Source organism: Coloeus monedula (genome assembly GCF_965178545.1).
Source record: "Coloeus monedula genome assembly, chromosome: Z".
In the NCBI taxonomy this organism is placed as follows: Eukaryota; Metazoa; Chordata; class Aves; order Passeriformes; family Corvidae; genus Coloeus; species Coloeus monedula.
In genome coordinates this window covers 20,311,018-20,325,583 of record NC_138822.1, presented here as the reverse complement: position 1 = coordinate 20,325,583, position 14,566 = coordinate 20,311,018, and the positions used below count along the sequence as shown (strand labels likewise).

The 14,566-nt window shown below is 39.5% G+C and overlaps 1 protein-coding gene across 1 annotated transcript in view; it reads right to left on the bottom strand.

Moving 5' to 3' along the window:
• The window catches only part of PCSK5 (proprotein convertase subtilisin/kexin type 5), a gene marked incomplete at both ends in the record, with an annotated part of 173,808 nt that overhangs the window by 92,359 nt on the left and 66,883 nt on the right, over positions 1–14,566 (bottom strand). The window contains 2 exons of the mRNA XM_082302244.1: positions 10,661–10,737; positions 13,000–13,143. Of these exons, the coding sequence (XP_082158370.1) occupies positions 10,661–10,737; positions 13,000–13,143 (221 nt within the window). The remainder of the gene's footprint in view (positions 1–10,660; positions 10,738–12,999; positions 13,144–14,566) is intronic.

Below are 14,566 nucleotides of genomic sequence, written 5' to 3'. Positions count from 1 at the left end.
AGTCAGGTTTTCAACCCAGGGAAGAGTGCACCAAGATGTGGGCTGTCAGCTTTTACAGGGAAATGCCATGGGAGAGAGTATTAAAGGCTTTGTTGAAGTCCAGGTAGACAACATTCACAGCTTTTCCATCACCCATTAGGCAGGTTGGCCGGTCATAAAATAAGGCTGTTCAAGCAGGACTTACCTTTTCCAAACCCCTGTTGCCTGGGCCTGGTCTCTTGGTTGTCCTATACGTGCCATGTGACCACACTCAAGAGGATCAGTTTATAACTGATAGCTGGGCACCAAGGTAAGGCTGAAAGGCCTGTAGTTCGGTGGAACTTCCCTATAGCCCTTCTTGGGGATGGGCGTCACGCTGGTCAACTTCCATTTGCCCATTATCTCCCTGTGTTGGGGTGTTAGTTTAGTCTTAGGGTTTTTTTCTGTTAAAGGAATTTTCTCCCATATGCATGTTGCTAGGGGACAAATAGCTGTACTTAAGAAAGACAAAAAAAGGGAGTGGGGCGGGCCTGGCTACTCCTTTTGTCTACACCTGGGTGTGGGGGCAGTTCGCTCTGAGCGTCCTGAGAGAGAAGCTGCAGAGAAAGGAGCTGCTGCTTCTTTCTTTTTGGCCGTTCTTCTCTTCCTGCTGGAAACAACGCCAGGACCCCAAAAGCCGCTTTCCCTGCCCTGCTGGAGGCCGAGCTGTGGCTGCCCTGCCCCGCTGCTGCTGCTTCGAGTTTTCGCTACGCTGTAGCCCTGCTCGCCCTGCCTGCCTGGGCATCCGTGGGGTTCTCCCATCTGGATACATCTCGCCTGCCACCCGGGATTTGCGTTTGTCCCTGCCGCTCTAGCCTGCCGTTCCAGCCTGCCGTTCCAGCCTGCCGTTCCAGCCTGCCGTTCCAGCCTGCTGTTCCTGAGAGTCCGGGATCGGCCGCTCAGGGGTTTGTGAAGCCTTTGTTCCTTCCCTTCCCGGGATCCCAGGGCACGGGTGCTCCCCGAGCTCGCTCGCTCCGGAGCGCCCCCTGCAGCCGCGGGGGAACCATCGCACCTGCCCTGCTCACCGGGAGCCGCCAGCGCCCCTGCCGGCTGCGAGCGGAACTGCACCCGAGGGGAAAGGGCCTGACAGCCGAGAAGGCTGGGACTGGGTTTGTGTGTGCTGTTACTGCCAGAGTTGTTGTTGTTTTGTTTGACTGGTTATATACATATACATATATATATATATATATATATATATATATATATATATAGTAAAGAACTAAAGAACTGTTATTCCTATTTCCCACATCTTTGCCTAAAGGCCCTTGATTTCAAAATATAATAACTTGGAGGGAAAAGGGGTTATATCTGCCACTTCAAGGGGGGCTTCTGCCTTCCTTAGCAGACACCTGTCTTTCAAAACCGAGACACCCTGGTGAGCCAGGACTGATGACAAATGATGGAGAGCAGCTTAGCGAGCTCTTTTGACAGCTCCCTCATTTGGATGAATCCTACTCTGTCCCATAGACTTGTGAGCGTCTAAGTGGCACAGCTAGTCACTAACTACTTTGTTCTGTATCACAGTGGGTCTATTCTGCTTTTTGTCCCTGTTTACCAGCTTAGGGGGCTGGTTGTCTTTACTGTTAAAGACTGAGGCAAAGAAGGCATTAAGTATCTCAACGTTTTCCTCATCCCTGGTGATGTTCCCTCCCAGCTCCAATAAAGAATGGAGATTTTCCTTGGCCTTCCTTCTGTTCGTAGTGTATTTATAAAAACACTTTTTATTATCTTTTACAGCAGTGGCCAGATTGAGTTCTAGTTGAAATTTCACCTTTCTAATTTTCCTTCTACATGATCGAACATCATTGTATTCTTCCTGAGTTGTCTGCCCCTTCTTCCAAAAGCCATAAACCCTCTTTTTTCTCCGAATTCCTGCAAAAGCTCCCTGTTACACCAGGCCAATTTTCTTCCCTGATGGCTTGCCTTTTGGCAAATGGGGAAGGTCTGCTCCTCTGTCTTTGAGATTTCCATCTTAAAATACGTCAAGCCTTCCTGGACCCCTTTATTATTAAGAACGAATCACCTTAAATTCATGGCCATGAGCCTGCTCTGTTACAGACACACTCTGTACTTAGGTAGCTTATCTTCCATTCTACATCTCTGTTTAACAAGATTTGTATGATAGTATATCAGTCATTGTATATTTGGGTTCATGTTTTTCATCCACACTGACACCAATCTGTATCAGCTGGAGAGACCTCAGATGCTTGAGCAACCTCCTTTTACTTAAAAACTCCACGCTTCTGTGTAATGAAAGCACCAATGAAACAGAAAACAAAACCTTCTTAAAAATATTTTGCATCAGTTCAAGGTGAAATCACTTTCGGTGAAATCACACCTAAGCAGAACTGAAAAATATCTTATGAATACAAGAATACAAATCTGGAGTTTTATGCTTAGATCTCCTTGGTAGGAAAAGAAGTCCTGGAAGCCTTTGGAGATCCCAAGAACAGTTTGGGGAATCCTTTTAGGAAAATTTTTCTTTCATGTAAGGAAGATACAGATGCAAGGATCCCAAAGTCATAACACAAAACCACCTAACAGTGATGTGCACACAGGGCATGGATGGATCTTCACGTATTCTGCATACTCCATTTTTAATAGTGGATGACTGTTGTGACAACATTTTAAAGAAATTAAGATTAATAATAATAATAAACATAACTCTAGATCTGCACCATATTTCAGCTCAGACACACTTCCTACCAATCTTGAATTGAGTACAATTTCAACTGCAGTGTGCAAGATACGTACTGTGCTTAATCCTAAATTTCATTTGATGCTGTTTGCCTTAAACAGACCTTCCATTTCTCCTTAAAGATGCATTTCAAAGATGAATGAGGAAATCATTGAAATAAGTTCAAGTCCTACTCTTTCCTGCTTCGACAATTGCTTTTTAATGAAATTTATGTCATTGATCCAGCAGGAGCAAAGTTTCCTTTTACTTGGAAAAAGGGTTTCAGCATAAAGTCTAATTCTCACACACTCACTACACTGCAGAACAAGTTAGCAGCTGTTCATCTGATGTTCATGGAGTCTTAAGAGAAGTGCAGGGACATAAGTCTGGGCTGAAAGGAGAAGTAAGACATACCTTCTCACTACACTGTCTTTGCCACTCCTTGACAAACCTAGCCAATGGCCTCACCATCACACATTCTGGCTAAGTAAACAAGCCATAGTCTCCATCTCAGTTTTCTAACATCAGAGATTTGATGATTGCTTTGAGTCTGTATAGCAACACAAGTAATTTTTAAACCAGGTTAAACATGTACTCATCAGTGCAATCTGCATCTATGATACCCATTCCTTTACTTCTACATCTGAATTTCTCTACCTCAATTATTTTCCTTCAGAAAAGAAAAAAAGATAATTTGTCTTCAAGAGAGAAATCTGACTTTGTTAAAGTGTCTAAGGTAATAATCTGACAGTACCTTTAAGAAAAATTACAGAATCACAGAAATGTAAATCAAGGCTGTAAAAATAAACCTGCCAACAGCAATAACCTTACAAATGCACATCTTTTCATTTGTAAAACAAGCAACATCTGGAAATTTCTTATAAAACCCCCCTAGTAATGCCATTAAGACATTAGTTCCTATCATAACTTTGCAAAGTTCACCCACTAATAGTATGATATTTATAAAAATGCTTCAATTTAAAAGCTTTTGACACTGAATTCACAATTGCTTTATCAAACCTATAATTAGAGGTCTGTCTTGATGCCACAAACATTAGAGGGGTAATCAATGTACTTGTGCTGGCTGAAAAGTCTCAATGAACCACATTTTGCACTGCCTTTCATTGTGCTGACTAACTGCGAAATTATCTGGCAAAATCAATTACCACATAGACAACATGGATCCACTCTTAACTTTCTCCAATACCTATAATGTCTGAAAAGCAAAAAGCACAGAAAAAATGAATTTGTGCTCTCAAATTCTATTCAGCTGTAGACCTGTACATATAGATGCAAGCAGCTTGAAACTGGTTTACCATTTTACCACATCAAAACTAGCCTACTGTAGCTGTAAATTCTCCCCTGCTAAGTTCAAAACCTCAAAATATAGACACATACTTAGAGAAAATACCTACTCTGGGAAAAAGACCGTCTAAAAAAACCTTTCACATGTAACTCGATAGAAAAGAATTCAGAAAAGTTTGTATCCCTCCTATTGTTGACTTTGAATTATAAAGGATTATCTGACTCATTGTGATCAGTAATTTACATAAAAGCACTAGAAGCAGTTGCATAATGCTTCAGAACTTAATTTTATTTGTGAGCTCATTGTCTGGTATTTCAGTAATTAGAAACAGAAAGAAGGCATTCCTTAAGTGTTCTGGTTAAATATTTTGAGACCATGAGAGTCTTATGCATCATAAAAAGGAAGAGCACTGTTCCTCAAACACCAGTAAAGCAGTAAAGAGTACTGGTCAGTGACTGATACCAGGGTATAGAAAATAGACTTTTTTTCATCTTTCAACTGGAATTCTAGCTGAATATGGGTTTGTTTATTCCTCTGTTTCACTTCTCTCTCTTTCCATGAGTACTCAAAGAATTGTCTTTCCTATGGCTCTCAAAAATTGTAAATTATACCACTTACAGTTATCAGATGGGACTATGTAACACAGTGTGATAACATACGAGCAGATTAGAAGAGTTTAACAAAAAGCCAATTTTTGGCAATCTGACAAAACTTTCATGATGAGATTTTCCACTGTTGAAGCTGGAAGCTAGATCAAAAGACTACTTAATCAAGGCTTGTAGTCCAATGAATTTTTTTAATGTCTTGTCAATACGAAATGTTGTCATCAAGGACTGATCACGAACACCAGTGATGAGGGCACCTATCATGGGTAGATGAATTGACTTAACAGAGAGTGCCTCTCCTCTAGCCTGGCTAATTGTCCTCAGTTTCCAGCAATTCTAAGATCCCACTTACTTTCAGAAAACTTCAAATGAACAGACCTCTTACTCTGAAACAGGAAAACATGAGAACTTCAAAACATCAACACTTAGTTTATCTTCTGTTCTATTTTAACGCACGCCTCACCTCTTCCCATAGGTTAACCTGTTTTGCATTAAAAGAAAAACATTATCAAATGCAGTATATAGTGAGGATTCGTGCTCCGTGGTTTTACAACAATTTCCTTTCAAGAAAATAAAGTTTTCTGCTAGAAGATTCAACACACATGCTTTCAGTTCTACCCTGAGAGAGAAAAAATGAAGCATGTATGATGATTGCCCCTGAGGTATGGCAATCTGAAGGACAAGCATGTTGTATAAAAGCACTCAGAGACTCTAAGTAACAGTTAAAACAGAAAGTGAAGAAAAAAATTGCTCCAAACAAATCTGTAAAATTATTATACTGTATCACAGTACAATTCCGCATGCTGCAAGGTTTATTTCCCTTATTTTTACAATTTTACACTGGAACCTTTAACTACTGGCAAGCAACAACTACTGGCAAGATCTAGTATCTCATGGAGTACGATATTCTTCATGCTCCATCATGTCCCATGGCACTTGGTTGGGTCATGACTTGGTTCTGGCCAGGAGAGGGTTAACTTTAACAACAGCCAGGTGAGATGTAGCCACCACCCTGGGGTTATTTGATGCCACCTCGAGCCAGGAAGGGGAGAGGGGGTGTTGTTCAGAGGGGTGTTGTTTCTCGGACTGCTGGTTTGTAGGAGTGTGAGGTCAGGTGTGGGGTTCTGTGGTGAGCAATTGCATGTGAATTGTTCACCTATCTTGCACACTCTGTTCTTAGTAGTGTTATTACTGTTGGTCTTATTTCATTGCTGTCCGGGTACACTCTTCTTATCTCAGCCAATGATCTTCACCTTTAGTGCCCTGAGTTCTCCACTCCAGCCCGCTGTAAGGGAGCGGGAAGAAGGGAAAGAAGCGACACAAGGTCTTTAGTATTTAGTGGGAACAGTAAATTGGGGAATACCATTTCTAAATCATGACAGGTGACTAGATTGTAACTTGGAGATTAGTTGATGAATCACCAAAAATGCGCCTTGTAAAAGTGGCATCTCAGTCTGTAAACTGAAACAGACTGAACTTACTTCACTACTACCACCTGCTAAAGTTGCAGCACAATAGGATGTGGCCATAATATCAATGAGTTTAGAATCAGAATAGAATCAAAACACAATAAATCAGGATTGCAGTCACTGACTGCAGCTTCTATACCAATGACCTCTGACTGCTTGGTTCAGACCCTGGTTTTCACAAATGAGCACATCACCAGTTAGAGAGAACAATCCAAAATCTGCAGTTTCCCAAGGATCCCAACCAAAGTGCATTAAATTTGCAGTGACACTGAGATGCACTAGACACCTGACATTTAGTCACTGGTACCTGGAATCAACAATACTCGGCATAAGCATTTAATTCTATTGATCTGAAATACATATACATATCAAGCTAATTCTCTAGCCTAAATTACCTTCCCATTAAGGAATATTTCTATGGTAGCAGAGATGCTTTTCTGGCATCAAACAGACCACACTCTGCCAGCTGACAACATCACTTCATGCTTTGGTTTTTCAGCCTACAGAGCCATGTTGAAAAGTCAGGGTACAAAAAAAGAGCAAACACAATCGAGATTCCCTCTGAAAGAAAAGCCTTTACCTAAGAGCTCATACATCACTCCCACTGAAAGCACAAGATGGGGCAGGAGTGCTTCTCTGTACAGTTTATCTTCCCTTCTGTTTTGTCTGCAGCACACAATATGGCAAATTTCAAATCAATAGCAACAGGTGCACACCAGCACTCAAAATGCATAAACGGCATAGAAAGTTATTCCCAGTTGTCAGCACTCCTTTCTATCACACTGCTGCTGTGGCAACCTTTTGAGATGATCTTTCAAGCCACCAATGAGAGACTTCAGGCTCTCTGTGTTTGCTGTGCTCAGTTCTTCAGGTATCTGCACTGAATAGCATCACAGCAGTCAATGAAGCTTTTTAATTTTCTTCTATTGACTATCCAGGAAGAAACAGAAGTTGATCTGCCTGACAAATATCTTGTATCCAATATGATTAAATTACTCTGGATGTACTACAGGCCTTCACCATAAGCAGAGAGTACAAACTAGCAGTTTGTCACTCTGGGAAGAAAATTAAGGCTTTAGCATTTTATTGAGCATCTACATTAATGTGACTGGCAAAGGAAAAGTAATAATGAATCATAATGGATGCCATGGCAAAATAATGCCAGTGTGTCGGATCAAACAGGACTGAAACTTAGCAACTCACTAACTTTTTGTTTGTGAGAGAAGATGTAAAGTTGTCCCCATATTGAAAAGTTTAGACATAAGAGATTCTGTTTCTAATAACTTTTGAACGACAAGAATTGCTGTCTCTCAAAAATCTTACACTCATTAAAAAGCAATTTAGGACGTTATTGAAATAAATTATTTATGTAATGGGATGCATCATTGAAAAATGTTGAAGAGGCATCCAAAGAGTGACTCACTATCTCCAAAACAAAAATCATAGCTCACTTTTACTTTTTCTTATGTAAGTTTAATAAGAACTGCATTAAAGTCAACTGGCATTATTTAAAGGAGTTTTTTTAGAAGTCCCTCTGTTTTATTAAAGTACCCATCACCATAGTAAAACCTAAGCTTTGAAATATCCCTAAGAAATCTCTTATGAAACAGAAAAAGTCATTTTTGTTTGGTCAAGATCACTAAAATTTCTGTTTTATTCCTGAGGCTATACAATAAGCACAATACAATTTTAGTGATCCCATTTGCATTCTGTTATGGACCTGTGACTGATAATGCCTGTTTTTTTAAACATATGTTAATAAATAGCAGTGGAATACCAGGGGAAAAAAAATAGGCAGTAAACCAAAACAAGATGCTTTGCATAGCAGAAATTACTTCATCCACAGCTGACTGCCTCTGAGCAAAAGGAAACTCTGGTATAGGTCTGCACCATTTAGAAGCTTCACGATTTGCTGGCAATTGGTAGAAACCAAAGTAAACTTCTGGCAGTACGCCTACATACCACAGTAGTTAAAGAAACTATCATCCCACCCATTTTGACTACAAGCCTTGAAAGATTAGTCTAATGTTTCTTCCTACCCTCCTGTTCTCCTTAGCTAATAGAAGATTTAATGTAAAACTTCCAAAATACAATTTTGGAAAGTGCCACTCTGGTGCTCACACTAAAGCCATCAACAGTTAATTTTTTCTCACTCCTTTTTGCTCGCCAATAAGCCTCAGCAACAGAAAGTCTTCACTCCAGTTAAAAGTGAAAAGCTAGCACACAGATCCAATACCCTGATGTTTCACAGCTGCATGCAAAGCTGCCCAGACACCTGTTTATTTTTACAGCAATTCCTTTTGCTCTTTATCATTCCATCCCTTAAGGTTGGATTATGAAATGAGGCAGAATAAACGATCCTCTCGAAAACAACTGCACATTAGTACATCCCACCTTCACTGGAAAACACAAATCACTATTATGCAAGGTTGTCTTCTAGTTGCTACAGCAGGAAGCAGGAATCAACTAAACTAATCTACACATCATGGCTTTCAGAATGTTCCCTGGTTGTGTTTAGCTCGACTTCCAGCCACAACTTGAGTATCTAGTGCCAAATGGCCATGTACACTGGACAACCTGAATTCCTGCCCCAATTTCTGAAGATATTTTAGACACAAAAAATATGAACAGGCTGTTAGCAGTGCTTTTCAGTACTACATACTGTGATGCGTAGTGGTTTAATTCTTGTTGAGTCCAGGGCAACTGGGAAAAAAGGGCAAGAGCTGCAAAAACTGAAGGTGGTTAGCTGATTCTTATCACGCTTGGTATATTTGCTAATTGGAAACATTGAGGCTTTAAGCAGAGCTTAGGCTGCCAAGTAATCTTATACTGAAAAGATGCTTCATGTATCCTTGGTGTCCAAAAGCTGACTCTACACTGCCACTGTACTTCCTGATAACACTGACAAAGCTCAGTACTGCACAACTTCTGCCCTCCTACCACCAGATTTCACTGCAGAACCTTGGAGACTGGGCAGTGAAAGTACTTAAGGGGGAGGCAGGGTACGAACATTAAAATCCCTTAGGCTCTAGGAGAGAAAAGAAGCAGCCCAAATTTATATCCCATATAAAACTTTAACTACTAATAAAATAGAAAGCAGACTCCCTTCTCTGGACATGCTTTGTAAGAACGTGACTTCAGTACTCAGTCAAAGACAAAGATTCAGCTGCACATGTGAAGGTATGTAGCTTCTTGCTGCACCAAGAAGTCGTTGAAAGTGCACTGAAACTTGGAAGTCTCCAAGTGCACCCTTGTTATACCCCACATCCAAGAAGAGGAACATCTTCACAGATGAGCCAGGATGTGTCCCTGAAGTGTATGTAGGGATAGGTGTGTGATGGACAGAAGAAGACAGGGATGTGCTGTGATGCAAACCTGCAGCTGTGCTGAAGAGTATCTACAGAGGGCAATAACGAGGCCCTGTTCTTCAGCCTGTCCTATTATGACGTAACAGCCTTTATAAAGAAGGTTTTGACCAGGAGAGGATTCTCCCATCAAAGTGTGATCTAAGGTTGCTCCAGTTGGTTTCTGCAGTTAAATCAATGTTAAGTTTTGCAACTGACTCCCAGCTTGCACCTGCACCTGGGTGCACAATTCTTCTGGAGAAAATCTGTAGCAAAGAAATGACACATTGCCCAAAGCATTTTAGTTGTGTAAAGGACACGGTTTCATCATTTGTTGTTTCTTTTCTTCAGGCAGAAATTATTAAATGCTTTTCACAATTAAAAATAAAAACAACCCAAACCTCAAGAAAACAAAATGCATAGTTGACATATTGACAACTAGTAGGATTCTCCTTCCTCCAAATGATGCAATTCCACAGAAAGGTGTTTCTTTCTGCCAAGTACCTAGTTAAGAAAATGTTATCAACAAATAACTGCCTTCAAATGTCCATTGGGCAGAAAAGTGGCCCATTTCCTGAGGTGAGGTGTTCTCCCTGATTTTCTCCAAGCCTTAACCATAACACATCCAAAGAGCAGAGTTGGAATGAGAAATACCAGAAAGCAGAGCTCTTAGGGGAAAACATGTCATTCACTGAGATATCTCCAACTAGTCATGTGACACAGATATAACCTGCCAGAATTCCCACTTCTGTGTTTATAAGGTTTCTATCAAAATTCACATGAAAAATCTCCATCACTTTAAGAGACATCGTTGGAGGGGGGAAAAAAAGCAACAACCTCCACTAACTTGCCTACTTCTTCAATACAAAAACTATACAAAGTTCAGGAGAGTCACAAACTAGGACAGTTGTCACACAGAATAACCCCCCAATAATTCAATGAAATTAGATTTAAGAAAAGTAAGTCATCCCACATATTCTTCCTCCTAAAGGGATTGAAAAGGATTCATTTCACATGCCCAGAACTCTCAGACTAATTCTTATGTGTTTTCAGATAGTTTCAAAGGCTTTCAAAGAGTCATACGTGTCCATGAAAAAGATAAAAATATGTATTTCACGAAGATTTTAATGCAGATCATTCTGCTTTATGAAAAATGAAGTTTTGTAGAGTTTCATAGATGAATTGGTACTTTCTACCTGATGACTTAGATAGAAAATGTCAATGGTGTCATAGTGCCTTACTTGTTCTCGTTGCTGGCATCATATCGAGGCATAGGGTCAAAATCATTTCCATTTACATCAAAACTGGCCTGCGAATCCTGTATCCAACAAAAGAAAGAAAACCAGTTGCTAATTAATTAGCCATCAACTTGCAGCCTATACATTCGTTAGCAGGTTCATACAAATGAGTAATTAGGCTAACTAATATTCCTGTAGTTTAATGATGACTGTGTTTTAGGAAAGCATTATATATATGGGAATTATATATTTTATTTTAATTTTGGAAAACAGAGAAGGATAAAAAATGCACTGAAAAAGTAAAAGTGCAGCATTAGGAAGGAAACAGAAAATGGTGTTTCATTTAACTAGAAGACCACTTTTCTTCTAAGAACTTTTCAGAAGTTAAGAGAGTTCATTCTCAAAACTGGGATTTTGCTGTATGTTTTAAGATTCAAGAAATTATCTGCACTGAAATTTCAGCCATTGTTTCAAGAAATAAGGATAATGTAATTTTCTTAAGAATATTATTATAATATAATATAATTATAAAATTACATCTTGGAAAGCAACACAAACTGCTTCCCAATTTCCCTGGAGTATGACTGTTTCAAATATCTGCAAGATATCCGTCCTTTTGGTCCATATTTGTCAGGATTCTTACAGCGGAAAATAGTTAATAGAGTAAACAGCTGTTGGTTTGTATGGCTCTCATTAATTGATGCAGTAGCATGCAGTGTGTTGACACGGCAAGCAGCAATTTTTAAACTTTTGTTTGTTGAAAACCAGTTACACGTACACCTCAAATATTACTATTTGCAGAACCTATAATCTGAGGTATAGAAGGCATTTGTGATTAAACAAGCAATGTGTATTGCTTGTGAATTTGGGGAAATTCCTTGTTGGCATGAGGAAAGGGAGAGAGAAGTGGTAAGGAAATAAATAGTTGCTGTAAATTCAGTGGAAGGATAGTACTAGAATGAGGCGACATGATCCAATCGGGGTCATTCACTGAGGAGATAAAATTATACCTGCTTTATTTAAATAATTTAAGATATTAAAATGAAAGATGTGTCATGTGGTAGGATCAAAATACAGTGACAAATAGGGCAACTGCCCCCCACTTGTGTTTTCACACCTTCCAATCTGAGTTCCACATGTAGCATGGGGAAGGACACATATGTATATATGGCTAATTTAAAATAAGTGGCTTTAAGCTGTGGAGACCATTGTAGTTTTAAATGGATTGTTAAAGATGTTTTTGTCACCTTCATCTCTTAATGCTCTATCAACAAGGTAAGCTTGCTGACAAAAAGCCTGTGTTTAGGGCTCTTTAACAAGATCTGTAACGGGAGCGAAGGTTCATACATGCCTTGCTCTGGTCATCTTTACCAGTCCAGCTCAATCCAAATATATTTGTTTTATTACTCTGTGTAGAAGGACACCTTGCACACTTTATTTCAGATAAATCATAAGGTTCTCACAGTTACAAGCCTTCAGCTAATGCCTACTTCTAAGAGATAGGACAAATGACTCCAGCAAAATGTGGCCCTGATGCTCTGAACAGCTTCAAACTCTGACACTAACACAGGAAGTAACCCACTAGAGAAGAAGCTTCTCCTTATGTTATCAGGCTCCAAGATTGATTAAACCAGTCATCTAAATGTGGTGAACTACAAGCAAACAGAAACCTCCTGAGGCAATATGGACACAGAACACAAAAAAACAAAGGATGCAGCTCTATCACAAGTTGTGAGGGGACTCAGAGTTAAAAGAGATTTACTAGAAAGAATATTCTACAACACAATATTCTACACCTGGTTTTAACTGAGTGAATCATGAAAGGTCATATGTTTTTCCTTTAATACTGTTTCTAGCAGTAAGATAAATAGCTTTAAAAATTAATGTATGGAAGGATTACTGTAAAATTACTGTCTTTGAGAAAAGCTTCTGTCTTGCTGACTAAATGTATTGGCCAAACATGGAATTCAGTTGCATGTGTTAACTGAAAAGCAGCGTATTCCATTTCTAAGTTCTGAGAGTGTGAAGATATTAAGTAAAAAAATTGCAAAAGAGACAAAAAATATCCAGTAATTGGTTCCAGTCCTTCAGAAATTCAGGACTCAGCTACAAGAGCCATCCAGATATTAAATATGTTCCGATGAAACACAGTCTTAACTAAAACAATACATAATATCAAAAACTGACTTCCTTCCTCCCATTGGTGTCAACATTTAAGGAATTTAATGAAACTTTTGTAATTCTTCCACCTTTCCTCCTCTCTTTCTCCATCTTTCTAGAAGCAGCAAATTTTTCTTTGAGTAATAACAAAGCAGAAAATCTGGACTCTTGTGGACACTCACATAATTCTGCATCAAGTCTGGGTGGTTTCTTTCAATGCCGTCATCCAGGATGGTGACCACAACATTCTTTCCAGTGTAACCTCTCTTCCAAGCACCTACTATATTCATATCTGATTGGCAATGGTGGGTGTTGTCACTGCAGTGCTGGGGAAAGAAGAGGAGATAAAGATATTGGATATTGGAGATTACTGAGCAATGAGGGGTTGAGATACTACCATTACATTAACATTACCATTAACATTACCATTTAAAACAGCCCATGAACATATTGATTTGAGTAGGAACTATACAAAATCAACACCTTTATTTAGACAGAAAACAATTTTAAAAGACATGTAAATTGTATAAAAACTGCTAGTCCTGCTTATTTCTCTTTCTGGTTACTCTTCATGCTAAGCAGTACAAAAGGGAAGCATTCAGCTGTACTGAATTTGAAATATTTGAATTTTTTTTTTTTTTTTTCAAAAAAACAAACCATATGTGGATAAAATGCCTGTACTGGAATGGTCATGGGAAAAAAAAAAACACCTTGCTTTTTAGAGCTTACATGCTGTGTACACTTTCTTGACAGAATGTTTGGAAACTAATCAAGACTCATTTCTATCTATAAAAGAACGCTTTTGGCAGGTTTTCTGCAGTATCAGCAGGAGATGAGCCACAGTTAAGAACCTGTAATGAAAACACCATCCTGAAAAACTTGCATCTTAGGGGGTTGGATGAATTGTAGATAGTGTTGATTGAGAGCAGCCTGGGGTACAGCTTTCAGAGTAACCAAGTCCAGTGTGATGGAGAAAGAAAGTTTAGCGTACATTAAAACTGAAAGCCTCTTCCTAAGCACAAATGCACCCAGTTCATGTAAAGAAATCTGGCTTGCCATGGCAATGAGACATGACCCTCAGGTATTTGTAATGTCTCATTAGCGACTCTCTAATCCACATGCATCGCCCGCCCCTGTGAAATTAGTTCAATGAGCCTCTCTCATCAGTACTGCTTTCCTGCAGCTCTGCCAGGCTTGGACAGAGCAACAGGCAAAAACAGAAAAAGAGGGATACAGGGAAGGGCAAAAGCAAAAGGTGGGAGGAAGAAAAAATAAATTAAAAAACAAACTTGTATCATCGCAACAGTACCTGTAGAGCATGCTCCATCTCAATCCCTGCCCCACCGCCTCATGACCCCACTTCAGCCTCATGTGTGTCACTCCACAATTTGTAAGGAGTAAATACAGTTGGAGGGGTGCACTCCACCTTGACTTAGTCCCCTCCAGTCAGCACACTGAAGAACCATTAGCAATCCTATGTGCAAACTGATTTCTATTAAATTGTAATTTTCCTCCTCCTTTTTCTCCAGTTTACCACCCAAATTAGAGGATTTAAGAGTGGTCATTTGTTATTACTAGAGGAAGATTATATTATTATACATAATATAGTCTCTCTCAGGGTCTTTCCCTTGTGCCTGTAAATATCTGTCTCTCTCTGTCTATCCATCCCCACACAAAGGACTTCAGGGACCTGTTCCAAGGAATGTGTAGCTTTTGTTCTCTGTATTGCTTGGAAATGCTCATGCTGCT